Source organism: Papio anubis, chromosome 20, assembly GCF_008728515.1.
Source record: "Papio anubis isolate 15944 chromosome 20, Panubis1.0, whole genome shotgun sequence".
Taxonomy (NCBI): domain Eukaryota; kingdom Metazoa; phylum Chordata; class Mammalia; order Primates; family Cercopithecidae; genus Papio; species Papio anubis.
Window position 1 is genome coordinate 38,215,709 of NC_044995.1, and position 26,789 is coordinate 38,242,497.

At 52.7% G+C, this 26,789-nt stretch overlaps 1 protein-coding gene and 1 long non-coding RNA gene across 2 annotated transcripts in view; one reads left to right on the top strand and one right to left on the bottom strand.

Annotated features, from left to right (window-relative positions):
* Positions 1–63: 63 nt before the first annotated feature.
* The window catches only part of ZSWIM4 (zinc finger SWIM-type containing 4), a 28,921-nt gene continuing 2,195 nt past the window's right edge, over positions 64–26,789 (bottom strand). Inside the window, 11 exon segments of the mRNA XM_031659822.1 lie at positions 64–2,106; positions 3,499–3,580; positions 6,633–6,796; positions 8,800–8,954; positions 13,628–13,763; positions 15,109–15,363; positions 15,732–15,869; positions 18,558–18,908; positions 20,243–20,410; positions 23,177–23,327; positions 23,412–23,560. Of these exon segments, the coding sequence (XP_031515682.1) occupies positions 1,247–2,106; positions 3,499–3,580; positions 6,633–6,796; positions 8,800–8,954; positions 13,628–13,763; positions 15,109–15,363; positions 15,732–15,869; positions 18,558–18,908; positions 20,243–20,410; positions 23,177–23,327; positions 23,412–23,560 (2,609 nt within the window). The 3' untranslated portion in view covers positions 64–1,246.
* Positions 15,217–23,187, top strand: LOC116271685. The gene is made up of 3 exons (XR_004180366.1): positions 15,217–15,331; positions 20,377–20,613; positions 23,021–23,187. It is a non-coding gene; the product is annotated as an uncharacterized LOC116271685 (long non-coding RNA).

Consider the following 26,789-nt stretch of genomic DNA (forward strand, 5'->3'; position numbering starts at 1 on the left):
CCATCCCACCCCTTGCTTGATGCTGCACCCAGAAATGAGGCCTTTTTTTTTTTTTTTTTTGGTGGAGGAAATGGGGTTGGGGGGGGGGGGGGGTTTGGGGAGCAGGCCACACACCAAAAACAAAAAAAGAAAAAGCTCTGTTCAGTCTAAAAAAAAAAAAAAAAAAAAGGACATATAATACACTGTTCAATAAATAGAAAAAAAGTTACAAAATGATGTGATCTTTTGTCCTTAATATACAAGAAGGGAGATGTGGGGGTGACGGGGGGGGGGGGGGTGATGTTCTCCCTTCTCCTCCCTGGGTCAAGGTGGGGGAAAGGAAAGATGGCCAAAGAGAGACGGCAGTAGGGACTTAGGTGCAGAGAGAAAGGCAGGTAAGTGCCAGGAAAAATGAAAACAGAGTAAGATGAAGGGGCGAAGCAGAAAGACAGGAGGAGAAAGGGTGAAAAGAGAGCCAGAAAAATGCCAAGATGCAGGTCTCTTTCCTTTCCCGATCGGGGGTGGGGTCTCTGGCTCTCTCTCATCTGTGTCCCCCCACCCCAGGTTGGGAGGGGCAGTGTGAGCCTCGCTCAGTTCCTGAGTTGTACGTCCAGTGACTAGCAGGTGAGAGGAGAGGGCAGCGATGACTTCCCTAACCCTTAGCCCACCCTGGGACCCGAGTGCCCAAGGAAATGGGGGTCCTGGCCACACAGGAAGATAAGGGGGTGAGGTATGAGGCTGAGGCCTGAGGCCTCTTCATTTCCTTCAGTGGGGGTGAGCCATTGGTCCGGGCTGGGCAGCCACTTTGGAGGTGGCATAACGGGGGGCCCTGAGGAGTAAGGGCTGGGGGAGGACCCCTGGCCACCCAGGGTGGGGTTGGGGGAAAATGTGCTACATGGATTTAGAGGGCTGATTTCTGGGAAGTCCTGCCTCCCAGCTTCCCTCCTGGAGCCCAAGCCAGTCTGGGTAAGGGGAGTTTCTCTATTGCTTTTGGGGGGCCCAAAGTGGGGTCATACCAGCAGCCCAAGGACACACCCCTTCTAAGCTTCTGGGTGACAGTATGGCTTCTGCTTCTGGAGTCCTGCACACTTGCTCATACACTCCCAGGCACACACGTGGCAGGATGCCCCTTCCCCTGCCCCCCGTCTCCAGCCGGGCTCCTTCCCTGACTTAATAATACTGAAATGCCACGTGGGCCTAATTGGAGAGCAAGGGTGGGGGACGCAGGGGCGAGGGGGATCCCCACTCCCACGCACCCCACTGCCCCTCAACCAAAACGCTCCCGCACCAAAAGCATGAGTTTCTTCTTGCCCTTGTAGGTCTGTTTGAGGTTCTCCAAGAACTGTGCGAACTGGAGGTGCCCGTCGGGCGCCAGCAGGAAGGTCTCCCGGGCCTTGCCCAGGAATTCAATGAAGTCCCCATAGTGCCGCGGGCTGATGTGCGTGAGGCGCGAGTGGCTGGTGGTGATGTAGGCGGTGACTGCCGCATCCAGGAGCTGGCAGAGCGGCGCCCGGTCAGCACCCAGTGGCTTGGTGGCCCGGCGTGCCCCTAAGGGGCCCAGGCCGGGCGCCGAGAGAGTCCAGCGGCGCAGAATATCGGACAGCATTGGGGCACAGTGGATGCTGCGGATGATGAGGGGGACGATGGCAGAGAGCTCGTGCCGGCCCAGGGAGTGGCTGAGCGAGCAGGCCCAAAGCACGTCGTTGACGGCAGGGTGGCTGTCCTGGTTGAAGGCAATGCTGAGCTGCGCCAGGGCCAGCGTCGCCAGCTTGTAGGCCCGGAGCGGCAGCCCGCGGTGCTCCATATAGCGGGCCACAGTGAAGAGGTGGGCGTGGCCCAGGCCGCCGGCCGCCGCGTCCAGCACGATCTGGTAGGCCGCCTCGAAGGCCGAGTGGTTCTTCTCACACAGGGTCAGGGCAGGCAAAGCGCAGTTCTGAGGGTCCTTCATGGCGCACTGCAAGGCCAGGGTGCGGGCGCAGGCCCAGAGCTCCTCCCTCCGGGGTGTGTCCAGCTGCAGTCGCAGCAGAGTGGCGTGTGTGGTGCCCGTCACTGCTACGATGGTGGCCGCCTCCACCGGTGTGAATAGGGAATACCAGTTCTGCATGATATTCATCAGGGCTTGCGGGCCTGGTGGGAGGTGAGGGGGGAAATCCGTCAGAAGAGGGGGCAGAGACATGTCTATGTATGCGTGGGTTAACCATGACACGGTCACCTCCACTTCCACCTCCACACCATGCTGAACAGAAACTTCCTTTCCAAATCACCAGGGTGCAGCTGGACCAGGTGGAAATGACCTGTGTAGAAGGCTAAGCTTTGTCCAGCTCCATCGGCTGGCCAGCCATTCCCTCCTGGCCAAGCCCTGAGCACAGGCTGGAATCCGAGAAGAGTCTCTACTTCTCTTTCCTTTTTTTATTTATTTATTTTTTTGAGGTGGAGTCTCCCTCTGTTGCCCAGGCTGGAGTGCAGTGGCGCGATCTCGGCTCACTGCAAACTCCCCCTCCCGGGTTCAAGCCATTCTCTTGCCTCAACCTCCTGAGTAGCTGGGACTACAGGCACCGGCCACCATGCCCAGCTAATTTGTTGGTATTTTTAGTAGAGACGGGGTTTCACCGTGTTAGCCAGGATGGTCTTGATCCCCTGACCTTGTGATATGCCCGTTCTGAGATGGAGTCTTGCTCTGTCACCCAGGCTGGAGTGCAGCAGCGAGTTCTTGGCTCACTGCAACCTCCGTCTCCTGGGTTCCAGAAATTCTCCTGCCTCAGCCTCCCGAGTAGCTGGTATTACAGGCACATATCACCACACCTGGCTAATGTTTGCATTTTTAGTGCAGATGGGGGTTTTGCCATGTTGGCCAGGCTGGTCTCGAACTCCTGACCTCAAGTGATCCACCCGCCTTGGCCTCCTAAAGTGCTAGGATTACAGGCGTAAGCCACGGCGCCCGGCCCTCTTTACTTTTATTAAACAATTTTTTAGAGACAGGGTCTCACCCTGCCACTCAGGCTGGAGTGCAGTGGCACAGTCACAGCTCACTGCAGCCTCAATCTCCTGGGCTCAAGTGATTTTCCCACCTCAGCCCCCCCGATAGTTGGGACTATAGGTGTGTGCCACCATGCCTGGCTTGCTTCTCTCTCTCTTTTTTTTTTCCCCAGAGGGGGTTTTCCTCTGTCACACAGGCTGGAGTGCAGTGGCACAATCATGGCTAACTGTAGCGTTGATCTCCTGGGCTCAAGCGATCCTCCTGCCTCAGCCTCCCAAGCAGGTGGAACTATAGGCACGTGCCACCATGCCCACCTAATTTTTAATTTTTTGTAGAGATGGGGTATCACTATGTTACCCAAGCTGCTCTTGAACTCCTGGGCTCAAGTGATCCTCGCGCTTTGGCCTCCCAAAGTGCTGGGATTACAGGCGTGAGCCACCGTGCCCAGCTGCTTCTCTCTTTCTTGTCTGTCTGGTTCTCTCAGTGCCCTCTGCAGAACCAGAACAGCGAGGTGGGTTGCAGGTCCCCTTAGGGGCTCTCACCAATCTCTGTGGCACAGCTGACCAGCCAGCGCACCATCTCCCTCCGCCGCCAGGTCATTATGTTCAGAGTCATCCGCATCACCTGCAGGGTAGGGGTGGGGAGAAGGGGGTTAGCCGGAGTCTTGGGCTGGCCTATGGAGGGGCATTGGGAGATGGAGGACCCCAGAAACACTTGGAGGTTAAAGCTGATCCAATGAACCTGGGTAAGTGATCTCAACTCTCTAGGCATCAGTTTCCTTACTTAGAAAATGGAGATAAAATAGTATCTGTCTCACAGGATTGTTGTTTTGCTTTTTTTGTTTTTGTTTGTTTGTTTTTTGAGATGGTTTGTTTGTTTTGTGAGATGGAATCTTGCTCTGTCACCCAGACTGGAGTGCAGTGACGCGATCTTGGCTCACTACAACCTCCGCCTCCCAAGTTCAAACAATTCTCCTGCCTCAGCCTCCCAAGTAGCTGGGATTACAGGCGCCTGCCACCATGCTCAGCTAATTTTTATACTTTTAGTAGAGATGGGGTTTCACCGTGTTAGCCAGGATAGTCTCAATCTCCTGACCTTGTGATACGCCGGCGTCAGCCTCCCAAAGTGCTGGGATTGCAGGAGTGAGCCACTGCGCCTGGCCTTTTTTTTTTTTCCTTTTTGAGATGGAGTCTTGCTCTGTCACCCAGGCTGGAGTGCAGTGGTTCGATCTTGTCTCACTGCGTGCTCTGCCTCCCAGGTTCAGGCCATTCCTCCTACCTCAGCCTCCTGAGTAGCTGGGACTACAGGCACCTGCCACCACACCCAGCTCATTTTTTGTATTTCTTTTAGTAGAGAGGGGTTTCACCGTGTTAGCCAGGGTGGTCTCGATCTCCTGACCTCGTGATCTGCCGCCTTAACCTCCCAAAGTACTGGGATGACAGGCATGAGCCACCGTGCCCGGCTTCCTTTTTTTTCTTTTTGAGGGTCTCACTCTGTCACCCAGGCTGGAGTGCAGTTGTGGTCTCTCAGCTCACTGTAACCTACACCTCCTGGGTTCATGTGATTCTCCTGCCTCAGCCTCCCAAGTAGCTGGAATTACAGGCGCCCACAACCACCCGCGGCTAATTTTTGGTAGAGATGGGTTTTCACTGTGTTGGCCAGGCTGGTCTTGAACTCCTGGCCTCAAGTGATCCACCTCAGCCTCCCAAAGTGCTGGGATTACAGGTTACAGGTGCGAGTCACAGCACCTGGCCCCAATTTCTTTTTTCTTTTCTGCTTTTTCTTTTAGAGTTGGGGTCTTCTTGCTCTGTAACCTGGGGTGCAGTGTTGTGATCATAGCTCACTGCTGCAGCCTCAAATTCCTGGCCTCAGGCAATCTTCCTGCCTCAGCCTCCTGAGGAGCTGGGACTATAGGGGTGCACCATCACATCTGGCTAATTTTTAAAGTTTTTTTTTTTTTTTTGAGACGGAGTCTTGCTTGTCGCCCAGGCTAGAGTGCAGTGGCGCGATCTCGGTTCACTGCAAGCTCCACCTCCCGGGTTCACGCCATTCTCCGGCCTCAGCCTCCCGAGTAGCTGGGACTACAAGCGCCCGCCACCACGCCCGGCTAATTTTTTGTATTTTTATAGAGATAGGGTTTCACCATGTTAGCCAGGATGGTCTCTATCTCCTGACCTTGTGATCTGCCTGCCTCGGCCTCCCAAAGTGCTGGGATTACAGGCGTGAGCCACCGTGCCCGGCCCTAAAGTTATTTTTTTAGAGACAGGGGTCTCACTATGTTTTCCAGGCCAATCTCAAACTCCTGGCCCCAAGCAATCCTCCCATCTTGGCCTCTCAAAATGCTGGGATTACAGGTGTGAGCCACTGTGCCCGGCCCTATTCCTTATCTTCTTAGTGAACTTCTGCCACCCTCTGAGGCCCCACCCCCACAGGTCTCTTACCTGTCTATTCCTGCAGTCTCCGCCCTCCTCCAGGTCCCATGGGACCCATACCCTACGGACGAGTTCTTTCCAGCAAGCTGCACCCAAGATTTGCCCTTGCAGTACCACCCTTTGTTTGGCCCCTGGGGATGACCCAGACACTCAGCTGCAGGCCCTGCATACAGGACTTTTTTTTTTTTTTTTCATGAGACAGAGTCTTGCTCTGTCCTTCAGGCTGGAGTGCAGTGGCGTGATTTCGGCTCACTCCAACCTCTGCCTTCCGGGTTCAAGCGATTCTCCTGCCTCAACCCGAGTAGCTGGGATTACAGGCACGTGCCACCACGCTTGGCTAATTTTTGTGTTTTTAGTAGAGATGGGGTTTCATCATGTTGGCCAGGCTGGTCTCGAACTCCTGGCCTCGTGATCTGCCCGCCTCGGCCTCCCAAAGTGCTGGGATTACAGGTGTGGGCCACCACACCCTGCCGCATACAGGACTTTCAACCACAGACCCCACCCCAAGAGTTGGTGTCTCATCTTCAGGACCTTACCCTGGGCCAGCCTCTCAGTGGTGAATCCCTTTCCATAGATGGGCAATCCTCCTCAGGCCCCGCCCCCAAGGAAGCTCCTTATTGGTAGGCTCTGTCCCACCCTCGGCTTCAAACCCACCCACCCATGATCCTTAACCAATAGCACATTACTCCCAGGCCCCACCCCCAGACTTCCCTTGCTATCCATCCGCTGGCTTGCAGGCCCTGCCTCTCTGCTCCAGTGACAACTCTCCCCCAGAACTCAGTTTCCTCCATAGGCAGATTCTATTAATAATTCATAGGCTTCACCCCAATAGGGATCCCATTCCCACACTCCCAGGCCTTACAGACCTTGCCCTTCTGTGGCCCTGCCCCCAAAGGTGAGGTTGACAGTCAGGCCCCACCTGCAGAGGTGTGGCCCACATGCAGACCCCATCCCCAGAGACACCGATTCATCTAGTCCCCATTCCCAGGGGAGTGGCTCACTCATGCCACGCCCCCAAGGCAGTGGCCCACTCATGCCACGCCCTCAGAGGTGTGGCTCACTCACAGTCCCCGCCCCAAGGGAGTGGCTCTCGCTCAGGCCCCACCCCTGAGGAACAGCTCGGGCAAAAGCGGGGTCCCCAGCGAAGTGGCTCACTAGCAGCCCATGCCCCCGGAGGCGCAGCTCACAATCAATCCTGGCCCCAAGCCAGCATCGCCCTCCCGCATCCACCTGACAGCCCTCACCTGCAGCCCCAGCTCCAGTGCGATGCCCAGCAGCGTGGTGTCTGGTGGGGCGCTGACCGGGGTGGCTGTCTTGCAGGCGTCTTGCGCCAGCTTGAAGAGCAGGGCGGGAGAGTGGATGTTCTGCTGGATGGAGCCCAGTACCGCGTGTAGCCACTTGGGGTCTCCTGGGTGAAGGGAGGGACACAGGACACCGTCAGATACACCCCAGCACTAGCCTTTGACAACCACCCGACCTGTTCACACAGATCCTTCCACCCAGGGACACAGGTGAGTGTAGAGGGATATGTATTCAGACCTCAGCGCCCCCAGTCCTTGCCAATTATCTCCTCTGTGGCCCTTTCCTGTTACAGAAAGCCACCTAGGGGCAGGGCGCAGTGGCTGCTCACACCTGTAATCCCATCACTTTGGGAGGCCTAGGTGGGTGGATCACTAGGTCAAGAGTTCGAGACCAGCCTGGCCAACATGGCAAAACCCCGTGTACAAAAATTAGCTGGGCATGGTGGCGGGCGCCTGTAATCCCAGCTACTTGGGAGGCTGAGGCACGAGAATCGCTTGAACCCGGGAGGCACAGCCTGCAGTGAGCTGATATCGCACCACTGCACTCCAGCCTGGGTGACAGAGCGATATCCATCTCAAAAAAAAAAAAGAAAAAAGAAAAGAAAGCCACCTAGGGATCCTGTGGACCTCTCCCTCATCTCAAAGGCATCGGGTGCACACCCAGAATGCCAGGGTTCAAATTCTGGTCCTGCCACCCACTAGCTGTGTGACCCTGAGTAAGTCACTTTACCTCTCTGTGCCCTGGCTGCCCCATCTGTAAAATGGGTAACACTCAGGCAATGGAACCCCCCTCACAGGGTGGTGGTGGGCCCATACTTGGCAAGGCCTTAACATGGCAAGGAGCTGCTCAAATGTTAGCTTTTATTATTATTTTGAGATGGAGTTTTGCTCTTGTTGTCCAGGCTGGAGTGCAGTGGTGCAGTCTCGGAGTGCAGTGGTGCAGTCTCGGCTCACTGCAACCTCTGTCTCCCGGGTTCATGCGACTGTCCTGCCTCAGCCTCCCAAGTAGCTGAGATTACAGGTGCCTGCCACCCCGCCCAGCTAATTTTTGTATTTTTAGTAGACACAGGGTTTCACCACATTGGCCAGGCTGGTCTTGAACTCCTGACCTCAGGTGATCCCCCTGCCTTGGCCTCCCAAAGTGCTGGGATTACACGTGTGTGCCACTGTGCCTGGCTAATTTTTGCATTTTTAGTAGAGATGGGGTTTCACCATATTGGCCAGGCTGTTCTTGAACTCCTGGCCTCAAGTGATTTGCTGGTCTCGAACTCCCGGCATCAAGTGATTTGCCTGCCTCAGCCTCCTAAAGTGCTGGGATTACAGGCATGAGCTACCGTGCTCAGCCAATAATGAGGTTTGGATGAGGTCATGAAGTTCAGGTACTCATGAGAGGGTTAGTGACCTTAGAAGAAGATACACTGGAGAAATTTAACTTTCCCTCTCGGTCTCTCCTCTCTCCCTCTTCTCTTTCTTCTCTCTCTCCTCTCTGTTACCTGACTCCTCTCTCTGTCCCCCTCCTACTATCTCTTTGTCCCTCTCTCTCTCTCCCCACCTCCTCTCTCTCACTTTCCTCTCTACTCACCCCTCCACTCCCCCCAACTCTCAACACAGCAAGAAGGCAGCCGTCTGTAAGCTGGGAAGAGAGCCCTCACCAGGAACTAGCCATACTGACGTAGTGATCTTAGACTTCTAGCCTCCAGAAATGTGAGAAAATAAATTTTTGTTGTTGAAGTCACGCAGTCTCTGGTGTTTTGTTACGCCAGCCTGAGGTAAGACACCAGCTACCTGCATGGCTCCACCTCACCTTCCAGTCTCTGCTTAAATGTTCACCTGTTTTATTCCACTCCATGGTACTTGTTCCTGTCTCATTTACTGCATCACTTGCTTCTCCCCACTAGAATGTCATTCCACAGGGCAGGGGATCTGGGACAGTTTTGCCACCTGCTACATCCCCAGCACCTGAGACAGTGTCTGGTATATATAGGAGGCGCTCAAGGAATGTGGGTGGAATTTCGTGAAAGGATAAGAGGAAGTAGGAAAGTTAAGAGGGAAGGAAGAAGGAGATGACAGAGGAGGAAGATAAAGGAATCAGGACAGCTGCCACCCTCACCCTTGGCGGCTGTCAACATGGTGGAAGCCAGTTCACACTGGCGGGTCTCCAGGTGGCCAAGGATGAACCAGCGGGGGAAGCGGTTGCTCATGATGGAGTCCAGCGGGCTGGGATGAGGTTCTCCAGCAGGAAATGCTGTCTCCAGTACAGGCAGCCTGGGTAAGAGGAGAAGTGAGCCATGGTGAGGTGGGTCTGTTGTCCCCATTCTCTCTAGGAGACAGAGAAGCCTCCTGTCTTGGCCTCCCCACTTCAGCCAGCAGAGCCCTGACAACTCAAGATGATGGAAGATGTGTGTGCAAGATGTTCACTGCAGTGTTGTTTATAAATTGATACATTTACTTATTTTAGAGACAGGGTCTCACTCCGTCACCCAGGTTGGAGTCCTTGGTGCAATCATAGCTCACTGCAGCCTGGAACTTCTGGGCTCAAGTGATCCTCCCATTTCAGCATCCTGAGTAGCTGGGACTACAGGCATGTGCCACCATACCTGGCTTTTTTCTTTTTGAGACCGAGTTTTGCTCTTGTTGCCCAGGCTGGAGTGCAATGGCGCGATCTCGGCTCACTGCAACCTCACCTCCCTGGTTTAAGCGATTCTGCTGCCTCAGCCTCCCGGGTAGCTGGGATTACGAGCCATGTGCCACCATGCCCGGTTAATTTTGTATTTTTAGTACAGATGGGGTTTCTCTATGTTGGTCAGGCTGGTCTTGAACTCCTGACCTCAGATGATCTGCCTGCCTCAGTCTCCTAAAGTGCTGGGATTACAGGTGTGAGCCACCAAGCCCAGCCTTTTCTTTCCCTTTCTTCTCTCCTTCCTTCCTTCCTTCCTTCCTTCCTTCCTTCCTTCCTTCCTTCCTTCCTTCCTCCCTTCCTCCCTCCCTCTGTCCCTCCTCTCTCTCTATAAAGATGGGGTCTTGCTATGTGGCCCAGGCTGATCTCAAACTCCTGGTCTCAGGTGATTCTCCTGTCTCAGCCTCCTTGTAAGCTATATTGCTAAGTGGCTCACCATATATGCAGTTTTGTGTTTAGAAAGTTATTCAAGGCCAGGCACAGTGGCTCATGCCTGTAATTTCAGCACTTTGGTAGACTGAGGCAGTCAGATTGCTTGAGTCCGGGAGTTTGAGACCAGCATGGGCAACACAGCGAAACCTTGTCTCTACAAAAAATACAAAAATTAGTTGGGGGTGGTGGTGGGCTCCTATAGTCCAAACTACTCAGAAGGCTGAGGTGGGTGGGAGGATAGCCTGAGCCTGGGAGTTCGAGGCTGCGGTGAGCTGTGACAGTGCCACTGCACTCCATCCAGCCTGGGTGACAGAAAGAGACCGTCTCAACAAAAACAACAACAGCAACAACAAAAAAAGTTATTCAAAGTTGCCCAATGGTGGGATTAACAGCATGCAATAGGACTCAGGCTAGCCTCATTCCAAATATTACCTAAGCTTCCTTGCTGTTCCTGTAGGTGGAAAATGAGAGTAAACATACTTATTTTGCTAGGTTGTTTTGAAGATTATATAAGGTACTGAGTCATGGACTCAGATAAGAGGCCAGCATATTTTTTCTTCAAAGGGCTGGACCACTAATATTTTGGGCTTTGCAGGGTCTTTGGTCTGTATTTCTTTTTTTTTCTTTCTTTCTTTTTTTTTTTAAAGAGAGTCTTGCTCTGTCATCCAGCTGGAGTGCAGTGGCGTGATCTTGGCTCACTGTAACCTCTGCCTCCCAAGTTCAAGCAATTCTCATGCCTCAGCCTCCTGAGTTGCTGGGATTACAGGCATGTGCCATCGTGCCCGGCTAATTTTTACATTTTTGTTTTTATTTATTTATTTTTTTGAGACAGAGTTTTGGTCGTGTTGCCCAGGCTGGATTGCAGTGGCACAATCTCGGCTCACTGCAACCTCTGCCTCCCGGGTTCAAATGATTATCTTGCCTCAGCCTCTCGAATAGCTAGGATTACAGGCGTGCACTACCGTGCCCAGTTCATTTTGTATTTTTAGTAGAGACAGGGTTTCTCCATGTTGGTCAGGCTGGTCTCGAACTCCCGAACTCAGGTGATCCGCCCACCTTGGCCTCCCAAAGTGCTGGGATTACAGGCGTGAACCATGGCTCCTGGCCCTAATTTTTGTATTTTTAGTAGACATGGGGTTGCATCATGTTGGCCAGGCTGGTCTTGAACTCCTGTCCTCAAGTGATCCACCCCTCTCAGCCTCCCAAAGTGCTGGGATTACGTGAGCCACCGTGCCCGGCCGCTGATCTGTATTTCAACAACTTAATTCTGTCATTGTCCTGCCAAAGAAGCCACAGACAATTCACAGATGAATGGACATGGCTGTGTGCCAATAAAGCCATTTCTGGACACTGAAATTTGAATTTCACATATTTTTCATGTGTTATAAAATATTCTTTTGATTTTTTTCAACCGTTTATAAATGTAAAAACCATTCTTATCTCATGGGCTGTACGAAAACAGGTGGCAGGCCAAATTAGGCCTCATGGGCTGTATTTTGCTGAGAAAAAAATTTTTGCATAGAAAAGTCTGTTGTCTAAATCTTGGCTCTTACATGCTGCTCTTTCTAAATATTCTGGGAAAACACTCCCAACTCTGTGTGTGTGTGTGTGTGTGTGTTTTAAAGAGACGGGCCAAGATGAGAGGGTCGCTTGAGACCAGGAATTTGAGACCAACCTGGGCAATGTAATGAGATCCCATCTCTACAAAAAAAAAATTTAAAACTAGGCCAGGCGCGGTGGCTCATGCCTGTAATCCCAGCACTTTGGGAGGCCGAGGCGGGTGGATCACGAGATCAGATCAGACCATCCTGGCTAACATGGTGAAACCTTGTCTCTACTAAAAATACAAAAAGTTAGCTGGGAGTGGTGGTGGGCACCTGTAGTCCCAGGTACTCAGGAGGCTGAGGCAGGAGAATGGCGTGAACCCGGGAGGCGGAGCTTGCAGTGAGCCGAGATTGCGCCACTGCACTTCAGCCTGGGCAATGGAGTGAGACTCCCTCTCAAAAAAAAAAAAAAAAAAAATTAAAAACTAGCCAGGTGTAGTGATGAGTGCCTGTAGTCCTAGTTACTTGAAAGGCTGAGGTGCGAGGATCCTCTGAGCCCAAGTATATGAGGCTGTGAAGAGCTATGATCCTGCCATTGCATTCCAGCCTGGGCAATGGAGTGAGACTGTCTCTAAAAGGACAAAAAAAGAGAGAGATGGGGTCTTGCTCTGTTGCCCAGGCTGGAGTCCAGTGGCAATTCATAGGTGGGATCATAGATCACTACAGCCTTGAATTCCTGGCCTCAAACAATCCTCCCTCCTCAGCCTCCCAAGTAGCCGGGACCATAGATGTGTACCACCAGGCCGGATCCCAAGTTGTTTACAGGTATCTCTGAAGGATGGTTTCAGAAGGCGTGGAATAGGTTTCACCTTGTTGGGCATGGTTTACTATCGAGTTGGCCTTTTTTTTTCTTGAGACAGAGTCTCTCTCTGCCGCCCAAGCTGGAGTGCAGCGGCGCAATCTGGGCTCACTGCAAGCTCCGCCTCCCCAGTTCACGCCATTCTCCTGCCTCAGCCTCCCTAGGACTATAGGCGCCCACCACCACACCCGGCTAATTTTTTTGTAGTTTTAGTAGCGATGGGGTTTCACAGCGTTAGCCAGGATGGTCTCGATCTCCTGACCTCATGATCCGCCCCCCTCGGCCTCCCAGAGTGCTGGGATTACAGGCGTGAGCCATCGCGCCTGGCCCCAACTGGTTCTTTTATGACGTGTCCTTATAGTGGAAGACTACGCAGTGATTCACGTCCTGTGTGATACGACAAATCCTATAAGATGCAAAGCTCAATGAAAAAAAAGGTGCAAAGAATAGATACAGGATGTACCACCGGTATAAAAGGAGGACCAGTGTTCAATTTCCAGATTCTGGGTTTGCAGAAACCTCAATTCTTGCAGGATAGATACGAAAGTGATAACAATGCTTGCCTCCAGAGAGATCTGGGTAGGCTGAGATAAACCTGCCTAGAAAAGATCTCAGCTTTGTGTACCTTTTCATGTATCATGTGAATATTCTCAAACTCAAAATAAGATTACACATTTAGCCAGGTGCAGTGGCTCACGCCTATAATCCCAGAGCTTTGGAAAGCCGAGGCGGGCAGACCACTTGAGCTCAGAAATTCGAGACCAGTCTGAGCAACATGGTGAAACCCCATCTCTACAAAAAATACAAAAATTAGCCCAGTGCGGTGATGCACGCCTGGAGTCTCGGATACTCAGGAGGCTGAGATGGGAGGATCACTTGAGCCCAGGAGGCAGAGGTTGCACTGAGCAGAGATTGCACCACCTTACTCCGGCCTGGGTGACACAGCCAGACCCTGTCTCAAAAACAAAAAACAAAAAACTCACATTTATACTTAACAATAGAAAGCACAGCTGTGTGAGGTGGCTCATGCCTGTAATCCTAGCACTTTGGGAGGCCAAGGCAGGTGGATCATGAGGTCAGGAGTTCAAGACCAGCCTGGGCAATATGGTGAAACCCCATCTCTACTAAAAATACAAAAATTAGCTGGGCGTGGTGGTGCATGCCTGTAATCCCAGCCACTTGGGAGGCTGAGGAAGGAAATTGTTTGAACCCAGGAGGTCGAGGTTGCAGTGAGCTGAGATCATGCCACTATACTCCAGCCTAGGTGGCAGAATGAAAAGCACATGGCATCATCATCAAATGCCAGGGTGAGGGAGAATCAATTAACTAGACTGTGAGTTCAGGCTGGCCGGGTGGGGCTCTGAGCTCCCCTCCCATGCCCGCCCCTCTTCCCCCCAGCTCCCCCGCCCTGGCCACCTATCCTCACCTCATGGCTCGCAGCGCGAGGCGATAGGCCAGGTCGGGGTCATGAGGCAGCAGTGCAGTGAACAGGTAGCGGGCACAGGTGTGCATGGGCACGCTCTCCCGGAACAGCACCTCCCCGAAGCCACTGAAGGGACCCCCTGCAGGAATAGCCTGAGCTCAGTGCCCAGGTGTGGGCTTGCCTCAGCCCCTCCCCAGGTTTCACAAGACCCCAGGCTTTAAGTAGTGGGTGGGCTGGCCCCTGGGTAGAGTGGCTGTGGCTAGATGGGTCACCAGGGGTAGGGGTTCAGGGCTGAGACTGAGACAAGCTCTGGGTAATACAAATAAAAGAGGAGGCCAGGCTGGGCACAGTGGCTCACGCCTGTAATCCCAGCACTTTGGGAGGCCGAGGCAGGCGGATCACGAGATCAGGAGTTCGAGACCATCCTGGCTAATAAGGTGAAACCCTGTCTCTACTAAAAATACAAAAAAAATTAGCCAGGTGTGGTGGCGGGCGCCTGTAGTCTCAGCTACTCGGGACGCTGAGGCAGGAGAATGGCGTGAACCCGGGAGCAGAGGCTGCAGTGAGCCGAGATCGCGCCACTGCACTCCAGCCTGGGGGACAGGGCGAGACTCCATCTCAAAAAAAAAATAAAATAAAAGAGGAGGCCGGGACCGCGGCTCATGCCTGTAATCCCAGTACTTTGGGAGGCCGAGGCGGGCGGATCACTTGAGGTCAGGAGTTTGAGACCAGCCTGGCCAACGTGGGAAAACCCCATCTCTACTAAAAATACAAAAATTAGCTGGGTGTGGTGGCGCATGCCTGTAATCCCAGTTACTCGGGAGGCTGAGGCAGGAGAATCACTTGAACCCAGGAGGCGAAGGTTGCAGTGAGCCGAGATCGCGCCACTAGAAAAAAGGAAAAAAAAAAGAAGAGACTCCAGGCACACTCCCAGGTGAGGAGCAGGGCTCAGATGCAAGGTGGGGCCAGAGGGTGGAGGTGGGGCTGCACCTGCCTTGGGGAGCGGGACCAGCGGCCAAGACGAGCAAGTCCGATAGTGTAGAGGGCCTGGAAGGGGCAGGGATAAGCGGCTCCCTGCGGCGCTAGGGGACGGAATCTCACAACACACAGGCCAATAGGGCCAGGCCATGGGCGGGGCCCCTGAGGAACACGCCGGGCCAGGGGCGGTGCCTAAGTTGCAGATGAAGGTGGGACGCCCTTGCTTTAACATCAGCCACTTGGCTCATTGGCTCCCGGGAGGGAAGGGGGCGGTGCCTCAGCACAAGCAGCAGTTACTGGCTGGCAGCACGCATTAGGTGGCGGGAAGAAGAGCCGGATCTCTCCTTTTAGAAACTGCCAAGGTATGAGTGGACAGTATGACCAGGAGGCGGGGCTAGGGGCGGGGCTGAGGCGGGGCCTCCCATCTTGCAGCAACCCGGCCGCTACAGGACCAGGGGCAGGACCCTACCTTTCAGGAACAGCCAGGCCTAGGGGCGGGGCCTCACCTTCCAGCAGCAGCCCCGCCTGTTTGCGCAGCACTTGCACCAACCGCTCATCCAATTCCACTTCCTCCAGCAGGGCCAGCAGCTGCTCCTCGTTGCGCACCACCTTGTCCTGGGCGTACAGCCCCTCCGGCAGGGCCCGCTGCTGCCCCAGCCCCAGCAGTGCCACCTCCAGCGCCAGCACCAAATAGGACTCTCCAGGGCTCCCGGGCACAGGCACGTGCTGGTAGGCCACCTTCCGCTTCTCGGGGCCTGAGTCTGGGGAAGACAGGGCCAGGGCTGCTGGAGACAGATCCCCTTCCCTAAGATCCCTGTAGCCCTTGGCCCCAAGCATGGAGACTTGGGCACAGGGTAGGTTTTAGAGGGAGCCCAGAAGCTCCCAGCACTCATGGGGTTGGGGGAGCGCGGGGGCCCCACCTTCTAGCAGCAGCTAGGCCTATAGTGGCCTCACTTTCAGGAGAAGCTAAGCCTAGTGACTCTGGGCACTGGCCAGGGGAGGTAGCCAAAGGTAGGGGCGTGGCCAAGGGTAAGAGTCTGGGAGTTACCTTATAGGGGTACTGGGCCAGGAGGCATGGCCAGTGAGGAGGGGTTGTCCCACCTCCTCCAAGAGTCCCCCATGTGAGTACCTGGGTAAAGGGTAAGTGTCTCCTCCTCCAGACGACAGGCCTCCAGGAGCGCCCTGCAGAGGCAGCCAATGGGGTCCAGGGGGTGCCCCACCCATCCTTCAGTGTTGGTGATGCAGGTGGAACCCTTCTGGAGCAGCTCTGCGGGTAGAAAGATGGGGCTCAATGCCCACACACCTGCCCAAGTCTCTAGGAGGGAGGGGTATTCCTCTTCTTGACCTGCCGTCCAGTCTAGTCCCATAATGCCCACCACCTGCTCACCCCATGGTCACCTTCAACTTTTTGTTTGAGGTGGGGTCTCGCTCTATTGCCGAGGCTGGAGTGCAGTGGCCTAATCATAGCTCACTGCAGCCTCGACCTCTGGAGCTCAAGCGATCCTCCTGCTTCAGCCTCCCAGAGGGATTACAGGCATGGGCCACCATGCCTGGCCACTGGACGCTTTTTAAAACACCCAAAGTGTCATTCCCCTCCTCATTGCCCTTATTCCCTCTCCACCTCTCTGAAGATAAGGCCCCAACAGCCTTTAGGGCCCCCAAGGACCAGTATGAAGTTTTTTCATATACTGGTGACCTATCTCATCTGGAAGCCAGTCCTCCAGCCTTGTCCTCCAAGCCACGTACTCTCTTCCCTCCTGGCTCCTGTTCACGGTGTTCCTTCTATTCTGAGCACTTCCTCCACCCCCTTCTCCTGGGTAACTCCTGCACATCCTTTTTTTTTTTTTTTTTTTTTTGAGACGGAGTTTCACTCTTGTTGCCCAACAAGAGTGCAATGGTGTGATCTCAGCTCACCGCAACTTCCAGGTACCTCCCAGTTCAAGCGATTCTCCTGCCTCAGCCTCCTGAGCAGCTGGGAATACAGGTACACGCCACCAGGCCTGGCTAATGTGTTTTGGATTTTTAGTAGAGATGGGGTTTCACTATGTTGGCCAGCCTGGTTTCAAACTCATGACCTCAGGCAATCCGCCTGCCTCCGCCTCCCAAAGCGCTGGGATTACAGGCGTGAGCAACCTCGCCCGGCCATGCACATCCTTAAATACTCGGCTAATTAGCCACCTGGCTAATTTTTAAAATCTAGGTGCCTTTCACTGATGCTGCCAAGCCTGGTCAGAGCTCTGCTCGGGTCCCAGGGCCCCCATGTTTCCTCCATGACACGCTTTTCTTTGTTCAATTTCCTGACAGCTGATCCATCAACCAGCTCTCTCAACTGGTGGCCTCTCTCCTGTCCCCCACCCCCATATCTAGTACACAATGTGGTTTTTGGGGCTCATACAGCCTCCTTTCCTCCCTCCCTTTCTTCCTTCCCCCCTCTCTCCCCCTATCTCTCTCTCTCCCTCCCTCACCTCCTTTCTTCCTTCCCCTCTCTCTCCCCCCATCTCTCTCTCTCTCTCCCTCCCTCACCCCCTTTCTTTCCTCTTCTCTCTCTCCTCACTCTTTTCTCTCTTTTTTTAAAATATTTTTTGAGACGGAGTTTCACTCTCTCACCCAGTCTAGAGTGCAATGGTGTAATCTTGGCTCACTGCAGCCAACCTCTGCCTCCCGGATTAAAGCAATTCTCACGCTGCAGCCTCCCTAGTAGCTGGGAATACAGGTGTGTGCCACCAAGCCTGGCTAATTTTAAAAATATTTTCAGTAGGACAGGCATGGGGCCTTATGTCTGTAATCCCAGCACTTTGGGAGGCTGAGGTGAGTGGATCAAAAGGTCAGGAGTTCAAGACCAGCCTGGCCAACATAGTGAAACCCTGTCTCTACTAAAAATAGAAAAATTAGCTGGGTGTGGTGGTGGGTGCCTGTAGTCCCAGCTACTCAGGAGGCTGAGGCAGGAGAATCGTTTGAACCGGGGAGGTGGAGGTTGCAGTAAGCCAAGATTGTACCACTGTGCTCCAGCCTGGGTGACAGAACAAGACTCCGTCTCAAAAAAAAAAATTTGCCAGGTGCAGTGGCTCAAGCCTGTAATACAAGCACTTTGGGAGGCCAAGGCGGGCAGATCACCCGAGGTCGGGAGTTCGAGAACAGCCTCACCAATGTGGAGAAACCCCATTTCTACTAAAAATACAAAAAAAATTAGCCAGGCATGGTGGCGCATGCCTGTAATCCTAGCTACTTAGAAGGCTGAGGCAGCAGAATGGCTTGAACCTGGGAGGCGGAGGTTGTGGTGAGCCGAGATTGCTCTGTTGCACTCCAGCCTGGGCAACAAGAGCGAAACTCTATCTCAAAAAAAAAAAAAAAAAAAAGAGGAAAAAAAAGAGATGAGGTCTTGCTCTGTCACCCAGGCTAGAGTGCAGTGGCACAATTATAGCTCAGTGCACCCTTGAACTCCTGGGCTCAAGTGATCCTCCTGCCTCAGCCTCCAGAGTAGCTGGAACTACAGGTGTGAGCCACCATATCCAGTTAATTTTTTTTTTTTTTTTTGAGACGGAGTCTCGCTCTGTCGCCCAGGCTGGAGTGCTGTGGCCGGATCTCAGCTCACTGCAAGCTCCGCCTCCCGGGTTCCCGCCATTCTCCTGCCTCAGCCTCCCGTGTAGCTGGGACTACAGGCGCCCGCCACCTCGCCCGGCTAGTTTTTTGTATTTTTTAGTAGAGACGGGGTTTCACCGGGTTAGCCAGGATGGTCTCGATCTCCTGACCTTGTGATCCACCCGTCTCGGCCTCCCAAAGTGCTGGGATTACAGGCTTCAGCCACCGCGCCCAGCAATTTTTTTTTTGTAGAGACATTGTCTCACTGTGTTGCCCAGACTGATGTTGAACTCCTGGCCTCAAGCAATCCTACCGCCTTGGACTCCCAATGTGCTGGGGTCACAGGCACGAGTCCCCGTGCCTGGCTGAGGCTGACCTTTTTTCTGCTGCTTGTAGCTCTCCAGCTGATGCCGCCGCTGCAGCCGGAGCGTGTTGATGATGGCACTGGCCAGCCGCAGGGCCTGCTGGGGGTATCCGTGGGCACGCAGGGTGTCCACACGGGCGCAGGCAGTGGGGAAAGGTTCTCCCAGCCACAGTGGGCGGCCCTGGGGGTCGAAAGTCGGTTTGTCCCCACCCACGCTGCCTGTGAGGCTGGGCCCGTAGGAGTCACTGGCCAGGATCCTCTGCAGGTAGGCGTCATTCCAGTGCAGCTCTCCAGCCAGCAAGGCGCGGCCAAATACCGTGTGGCGGGGACTTGTGGCTGCCACCTCTTCCTCTTCCTCCGAGCCTGCAGAGAGGCACCCAACATGGCCCAGTGAGGGGTTTCCCTATAGCAGTTGAGCTGTGGCCACTTTCCCCACCAAGTACTAATTGGGGTTTAGGCCTGGGCAAAGCTATCGGCGTACACCATCTCCCCAGTCCTTGAAGCCACCCTTCGAAGATGTCCGTGTGGGCTGGGCATGGTGGCTCACACCTGTAATCCCAGCACTTTGGAAGGCCGAGGTGGGAGGATCACAGGAGGCCAGGAGTTCGAGACCAGCCTGGCCAACATGGCGACACCCCATCTCCACTAAAATTAACCCTGGCATGGTGGTGTACGCCTGTAATCCCACCTACTTGGGAGGCTGAGGAATGAGAATTGCTTGAACCCAGGAGGCAGAGGTTGCAGTGAGCTGAGGTTGCGTCACTGCACTCCAGCCTGGGCATCAGAGTGAGACTGTCTCAAAAAAAAAAAAAAAAAAAAAAAAAAAGGGAAGCATGTATGTGTTAGGAACTAGTACAGGCCCATCACACTGATGGAAAACAGGTTGAGCAACTAACTGGCTATCTGTCTTTCTCTTCCTACTTGCTATTTTTCTTTTCTTTTTTTTTGAGACAGGGTCTCACTCTCGCCCAGGCTAGAGTGCAGTGGTGCGATCTCAGCTCACTGCAACCTCTGCCTCCCACGCTCAAGTGATTATCCCATCTCAGCCTCCTGAGTATCTGGGATTCCAGGCATGCGTCACCGCACGCAGCTAATTTTTGTATTTTTTGTAGAGACAAGGTCTCACCATGTTGCTCTGGCTGATCTCGAACTCCTGGCCTCAATGAATCTGCTTCCCTCAGCCTCCCAAAGTGCTGGGATTATAGGCGTGAGCCACTACGCCTGGCCTGTACTTGCTATACATTTTTTTCCCTCTCTCCTCAATCTCTGTCTTCCCTCCTATCTACTCCTCTGTCTGCCTCTTCCCTCTCTCTATCCATCTCTGCCTCTCTTCACTTGTCTCTCTCTCCTCAGTATCTCACTTTCTCCTGTTTGAGTCCTCCTATCTTTTTTCCTCTCTCACCATCTCTTTGCTCCCATAACTAGTAGGAAGCCAAGCCAGACCAGCCCAGGACTGCAGGTGTTTTAAGCATTTTACTTCACTTGTCCACTTGGGCTGCCATTGCTCCTGCCCTCGGCACTCACTCTTTCCTGGCTGGACAAGTTGGGATTAGTCCTGGGAGGACAGCCAAGGACTGGGGTCCACTTTGCTCTGCCCCACTCTCTGTCTCTCCTGGGAAGAGCACCATGATGATAAGTGGGGCCACAGTTAGTCGTGATGGTTTTGGGGGGGCATGGTAAAGACCCCTCTCTCCTACCTGGGATGGGGGCCACGGTGGGCTGCAGGCTGGGGCCGTCGAAGGAGTAGTTGCCTTCTTCCAGTGGGCACACATCGAGCTTGTCCCACCTGCTGAGCAGCTGGAGCCAGCCTGCCCTTTCCTCTGGTTTGCAGTGGGGGCTCAGGACGACGCAAACCCACAGGGCCCCTGAGGAGGCACGGGGCAGGCTCAATATTCCTGCCAACAGTGGCAGTGACACACACTTCCGCAGTGCCCACTGTGTACCACTTGATGATATGCTAACCCCTCACCTCGACCCTCGGAAGTTGCAACCCACAGCCTTTACACCTTACAGACAAGCAAACTGAGGCACGGAGATGTAACATGGCTTGCACAGGCTCACACCGCTGGTAAGTTAGAAGTTGGGATTAGAGGGTCAGGCGCAGTGACTCACGCCTGTAATCCCAGCACTTTGGAAGGCTGTGGCGGGCGGATTACGTGAGGTCAAGAGTTTAAGAACAGCCTGGCCAACATGGTGAAACCCTGTCTCTACTAATACAAAAAAAAAAAAAAAAAAAGCCGGGCATGGTGGTGGGCGCCTGTAATCCCAGCTACTTGGGAGGCTGAGGCAGGAGAATGGCTTGAACCCGGGAGGTGGAGGCTGCAATGAGATGAGATCACACCACTGCACTCCAGCCTGGGCAAAAAGAGCAAAGCTCCATCTCAAAAAAAAAAAAAAAAAAAAAAAGGTTGGGATTATTACAACCCAGGCCTCTGTAGTCCTAGCTACTTGGGAGGCTGAGGCACATGAATTGCTTGAACCCAGGAGGTAGAGGTTGAAGTAAGCCGCGATCACACCACTGCACTCCAGCCTGGGCAACAGAGTAAGACTCAATCTCAATAAATAAATAAAGAAATAAATAAATACCAAACCAGGCCTCCTCTCAAGGTGTTTTGGGGTTTTTTGGGTAGCACTTATCACAATCTAACACAGGGGTCAGCAAAGCAGCAAACCACTGCCCATGGTGAAAACTGAACCACCCTTTATTTTTGATTAGCCTGCCTGCTAAGATTTATTTTTCCATTTTTATTTGTATTTGTTTTTATTTATTTATTTTTTGAGACAGAGTCTCAGTCTGTCACCCAGGCTGGAGTGCAGTGGCGCAATCTCAGCTCACTGTAACCTCTACCTTGGGTTCAAGCGATTCTCCTGCCTTAGCCTCCCAAGTAGCTGGGATTACAGGCGTCTGCCACAATGCCTGGCTAATTTTTGTATTTTTAGTAAAGATGGGGTTTCACCATGTTGGCCAGTGATCTGCCCACCTCGGCCTCCCAAACTGCTGGGATTACAGGTGTGAACCACTGCACCCGGGCCTATTTTTCCATTTTTAAATGGTCAGGGAAACAAAACCAAAAGATTATTTTGCAACTTGTGGGAATAATATAAAATTCAAATACATTAATAAGTATCCATAAATAAAGCTGGTTTTTAAAAAACTTTGAGACAGGGTCTCACCATGTTGTCTAAGCTGCACTCAAACTCCTGGGCTCAAGTAATCCTCCTGCCTCAGCCTTCCAAGTAGTTGGAAGTACAGGATCCCACCACTGTGCCAAGCCCCTTTTTGTTGTTGAGACAGGGTCTTGCTCTGTTGCCCGGGCTGGAGAGCATTGGCACGATCGTGGCTCACTGCAGCTTCAACCTCCAGGGCCCAAGTGATCCCCCTACCTCCCTGCAAAGTGCTGGGATTACAGGTGTGAGCCACTGCACCTGGCCTCCCAGCTCTTAAATAAAGTTTTATTGAAATGCCACCATGCCCGTTTGGTATATATGTCTGTGTCTGCTTTTTCTTTTTTACTATAATGGACAGAGTTAGGTCATCACGACAGAGATCAAATGGCCTGCAGGGCTGAATAACATTAACTCTGTGGCTCTTACAGAAAACATATGTTGGCCGGGTGTGGTCGCTCACACCTGTAATCCCAGCACTTTGGGAGGCTGAGATGGGTGGATCACGAAGTCAGGAGTTCGAGACCAGCCTGATCAACATGGTGAAACCCCGTCTCTACAGGTGGCATGCGTCTGTAATCCCAACTACTCAGGAGGCTGAGGCAGGAGAATCACTTGAACCCAGGAGGCGGAGGCTGCAGTGAGCCGAGATTGTGCCATTGCACTCCAGCCTGGGAGACAGGGTGAGACTCTGTCTTGAAAAGAAAAAAAAACCAAAAAACCAAACATATGTCAGCTTGGTGTGGTGGCTCACGCCTGTCATCCCAGCACTTTGAGAGGCCAAGGCCAGAAGATCACTTGAGCCCAAGAGTTTGAGGTTACGGTGAGCCATGATTGTGCCACTATACTTGAGCCTGGGCACACAGTGAGATCCTGTCTCTAACAAAAGAAAAAAAAGAAAGAAAGAGAACATGTAGGCTGGGCCTGGTGGTTCATGCATGTCATCTCAGTACTTTGGGAGGCTGGGCGAGAGGACTGCTTGAGTCCAGGAGTTCAAGACCAGACTTGGCAAGATAGTGAGACCCTGTCTCTTCAAAAAATAAAAAATTAGCTGGATGTGGTGGTGTGCACCTGTAGACCCAGCTACTTGGGAGGCTGAGGTGTAGGATAACTTGAGTCTGGGAGGCAGAGGTTGCAGTCAGCCGAGATTGTGGCACTGCATGCCCGCCTGGGCAATAGCGTGAGACCCTGTCTCAAAACAAAGAAAACATGTGTATCAACCCCTGGGCCAATGACATTTGATTGCCTGTGCCTCCTATCAGATCCACGTGAACAGGATTTTGACTCTCTTGTTCTCTTCTGACCACCAGTTCCCAGTACCATGCCTGGCACTTTAGAGGCGCTCATACATGTTTGCCAAACGAATGGAGGGCGGATTCAGGGAACAGACCCTAATCTCGGAGTGGGCCAGCCCCCACGGGAGCCGAAGTCCCAGTGTCCACCATGCACCGGGGTTCGGGCCTCACCCAGCTCATCCCAGAGCTGCCGGCACTTGTCCGTCATGCCGGCGCCCTGCTGCCGCCACAGGGCCAGGCGCGGGTCCTGCAGGAACTGCTCGGTCATGAGGATCAGCATGCGCGCCCCGTTGGAGTCCCGCATTCGCAGCATCTCCCGCACCTGTGCCGGGGACAGGGTGGTGAGGAAGGGCTGGGCGTCCACCGGGGCCTTCTGCACCCCGTGCCCCGCCGGTCCGCACGGCACCTTGCTGAACATGGAGCGCAGCTGCTGGCTAGCCCCGTAGTAGCCGCCGTTGGACAGCAGTTGCTTCACCTGCTCCTGGATCTGCTCCTCGTCCAGGTGCCAGCAGTTGGCGTCCTCGATTCCTGCGCCAGCGGTGGGGTCTGGGGCGCCTGTGGGGAGGGAGGGAAAGGAAGCTGAGGCTGGGACTGGGGTTGGGGGTTGCAGAGAGATAGCGACTGCCCCTGCCATCTGTCCTTTTTTTTTCTTTTTTTTCTTGGAGACGGAGTCTCTTGTCAGCCTAGGCTGGGAGTGCAGTGGTCGGATCTCAACTCACTGCAAGCTCCGGGCCTCGGTTTACGCATTGTCCTGCTCAGCCTCCGGTAGTAGCTGGGACTACATGCCACACCAGCCTCTCGCTAGGTTTTTGTATTTTTAGTAGAGACGGGTTTCACTGCAGTTAGCCAGGATGGTCTCGATCTCCTGACCTCGTGATCCGCCTGCCCCCGGCCTCCCAGCAAAGGATTACAGGCTTGAGCCACCGCGCCCGGCCTCTTTTTTTTTTTTTTTTTGAGACGGAGTTTGGCTCTTCTTGCCCAGGCTGGAGTGCTGCAGCACCATTTTCACTGACTGCAACCTCTGTCTCCCGGGTTCAAGTGATTCTCCTGCCTCAGCCTCCCAAGTAGCTGGGATTACAGGCACACCCCACCACACCTGGCCAATTTTTTTTGTGATTTTTAGTACAGGTGGGATTTCACCATGTTGGTCAGGCTGGTTTCAAACTCCTGACCTCAGGTGATCCACCCACCTTGGACTCCCAAAGTGCTGGATTACAGGCATGAGCCACTGCACCTGACCCATCCATCCGTTCTTCCAAGTCACCCAACCCATTCCAAAGTTCCATCCATCCCACCTAAACCCCACCCACCCACTTGTCCATCCCACCCGAACATCTATTTATCTATTTATCCATCCATCCATCCCTCCATCAATCCATCTATCTCGTCCTAAACATGACTAGCTCATTCAACCATTTTCTCATTCATCCACTTAGTCATCTGATATGGTTTGGTTCTGTGTCTCCACCCAAATCTCATGTTGAATTATGATCCCCAGTGTTGGAAGTGGGGCCTGGAGGGAGGTGATTGGATCATGGGGATGGTTTCTAACGGCATAGCACCATCCCTTTAGTGTTGTCTCATGATAGAGTTCTCATGAGATCTGGTTGTTTGAAAGTGTATAGCATCTCCCCCTTTGCTCGCTCTCTCCTGCCAGCCATGTGAAGATGTGTTTGCTTCTCCTTCACCTTCTGCCATGATTGTAAGTTTCCTGAGGCCTCCCCAAATGCAGAAGCCTGTGTAGCCTGCAGAACTATGAGCCGATTAAACCTGTTTATTTTAAATTACCCCATTTCAGGTATGTCTTCATAGCAGTGTGAGAACAGAATAATACATCACCCATCCAATCCATTCATCTATCTCACCTGAAACACAACACACCCACACACCCACCCATCCATCCACCCATCCATCCACCCATCTATCCACCCATCCATCCATGCATCCATCCATGCATCCATCCATCCATCCATGCATCCATCCCATTCGTTCAACCATCCATGCATCCATTCGCCCATCCATCCATCCATCCATCCATCCATCCATCCATCCATCCATGCATCCATCCATCCATCCAGCCGTGCATCCATCCATGCATCTGTGCATCCATCCATCCATCTGTGCATCCATCCATCCATCCGTGCATCCATCCATCCGTCCATCCATGCATCTGTCCAACCATCCATCCATCCATCCATCCATGCATCTATCTATGTATCTATTTCTATGTATCTATCTATCTATCTATCTATCTATCTATGTATCTATCTATCTATCTATATCCATATATTCCATTCATCTATCTACATGCATCTATCCATCTATCCATGCATCTATGTATCTATCTACTGTATCCATCTGCATCCATCCATGCATCCATTCATCTTATCCGTGTATCCATCTATCCGGGTCTATCCATGCATCTGTCCAAATCCATCTATCTATCCATCTATCTATGCATCTATCTATGCATCCATCTATCATCTATCCATTCATCTCATCTATGTAGCCCATCCATCTATCCATCTATATATCCATCTATCTATCTATGCATCTATCTATCTATCCATGTATCTATGCATCTATCTATCTGTAGATTCATCTATGCATCTACAGTATCTATCCATTCATTTGTGTATCTATCTTTCATCTATCTTATCTATGTATCCAGTATCCATTCATCCATCTATGTATTCCATCTTATCCATCCATCTATCCATCCATCCATCCATGCATCCATCCATCCATCCATCCATGTATCCATCCATCCATCCATCCATGCATCTGTCCAACCATCCATCCATCCATGCATCCATCCATGCATCCATCCATCCATCCATCCATCCATCCATCCATTCCATGTATCCATCCATCCATCCATCCATATATCCATCCATCCATCCATGCATCCATCCATCCATCCATGCATCCATGCATCCATCCATCCGTGCATCCATCCATGCATCCATCCATGCATCCATCCATCCATCCGTACATCCATCCATCCTCGGGCTCCATTCATGTATCTAAGTCTTGTTCCATCCATTCCATCCATCCATCCATGGTATCCATCCATGCATTCCATTCCATCCATCCATCCATCCATCCATCCATCCATCCATATGTATTCCACCATCCATCCATATATCCATCCATCCATCCATGCATCCATCCATCCATCCATGCATCCACATGCATCCATCCATCCATCCATCCATGTATCCATCCATCCATCCATCCATCCATCCATGCATCCATCCATCCATCCATGTATCCATCCATCCATCCATCCATCCATCCATCCATGCATCCATCCATCTTGTCCAAAACACCACCAGCTCATTCATCCATTTGCTCATTTATCCACTGAGTCATCCATCCAATCCATCTATCTCACCCGTAATAATATCCATCCATCCATCTATCCATCCACCCACCCACCCATCTTGCCCAAAACACCAGGAGCTCATTCATCCATTTGTTCATTCATCCATTTACTTATCCATCCAATCCATTCATCTATCTCTCCTGAAACACTACACATCCATCCATCTACCCATCCACCCATTCATTTACCCATCCCACTCAAAACACCACCCACCCATCTGTTTACTCATCTGTCTCACCTGAAACGCCACCCGCTCATCCACCCCCACCCAAGTCATGACAGTCTCTATCTACTTGGCTGTGTCCCCCATATTCATACCCCTTAAACAACCACCTACCCCATCAATCCATCATCCACCCTACTCATAATTCCCACCCACCTACTCATCTTATTGAT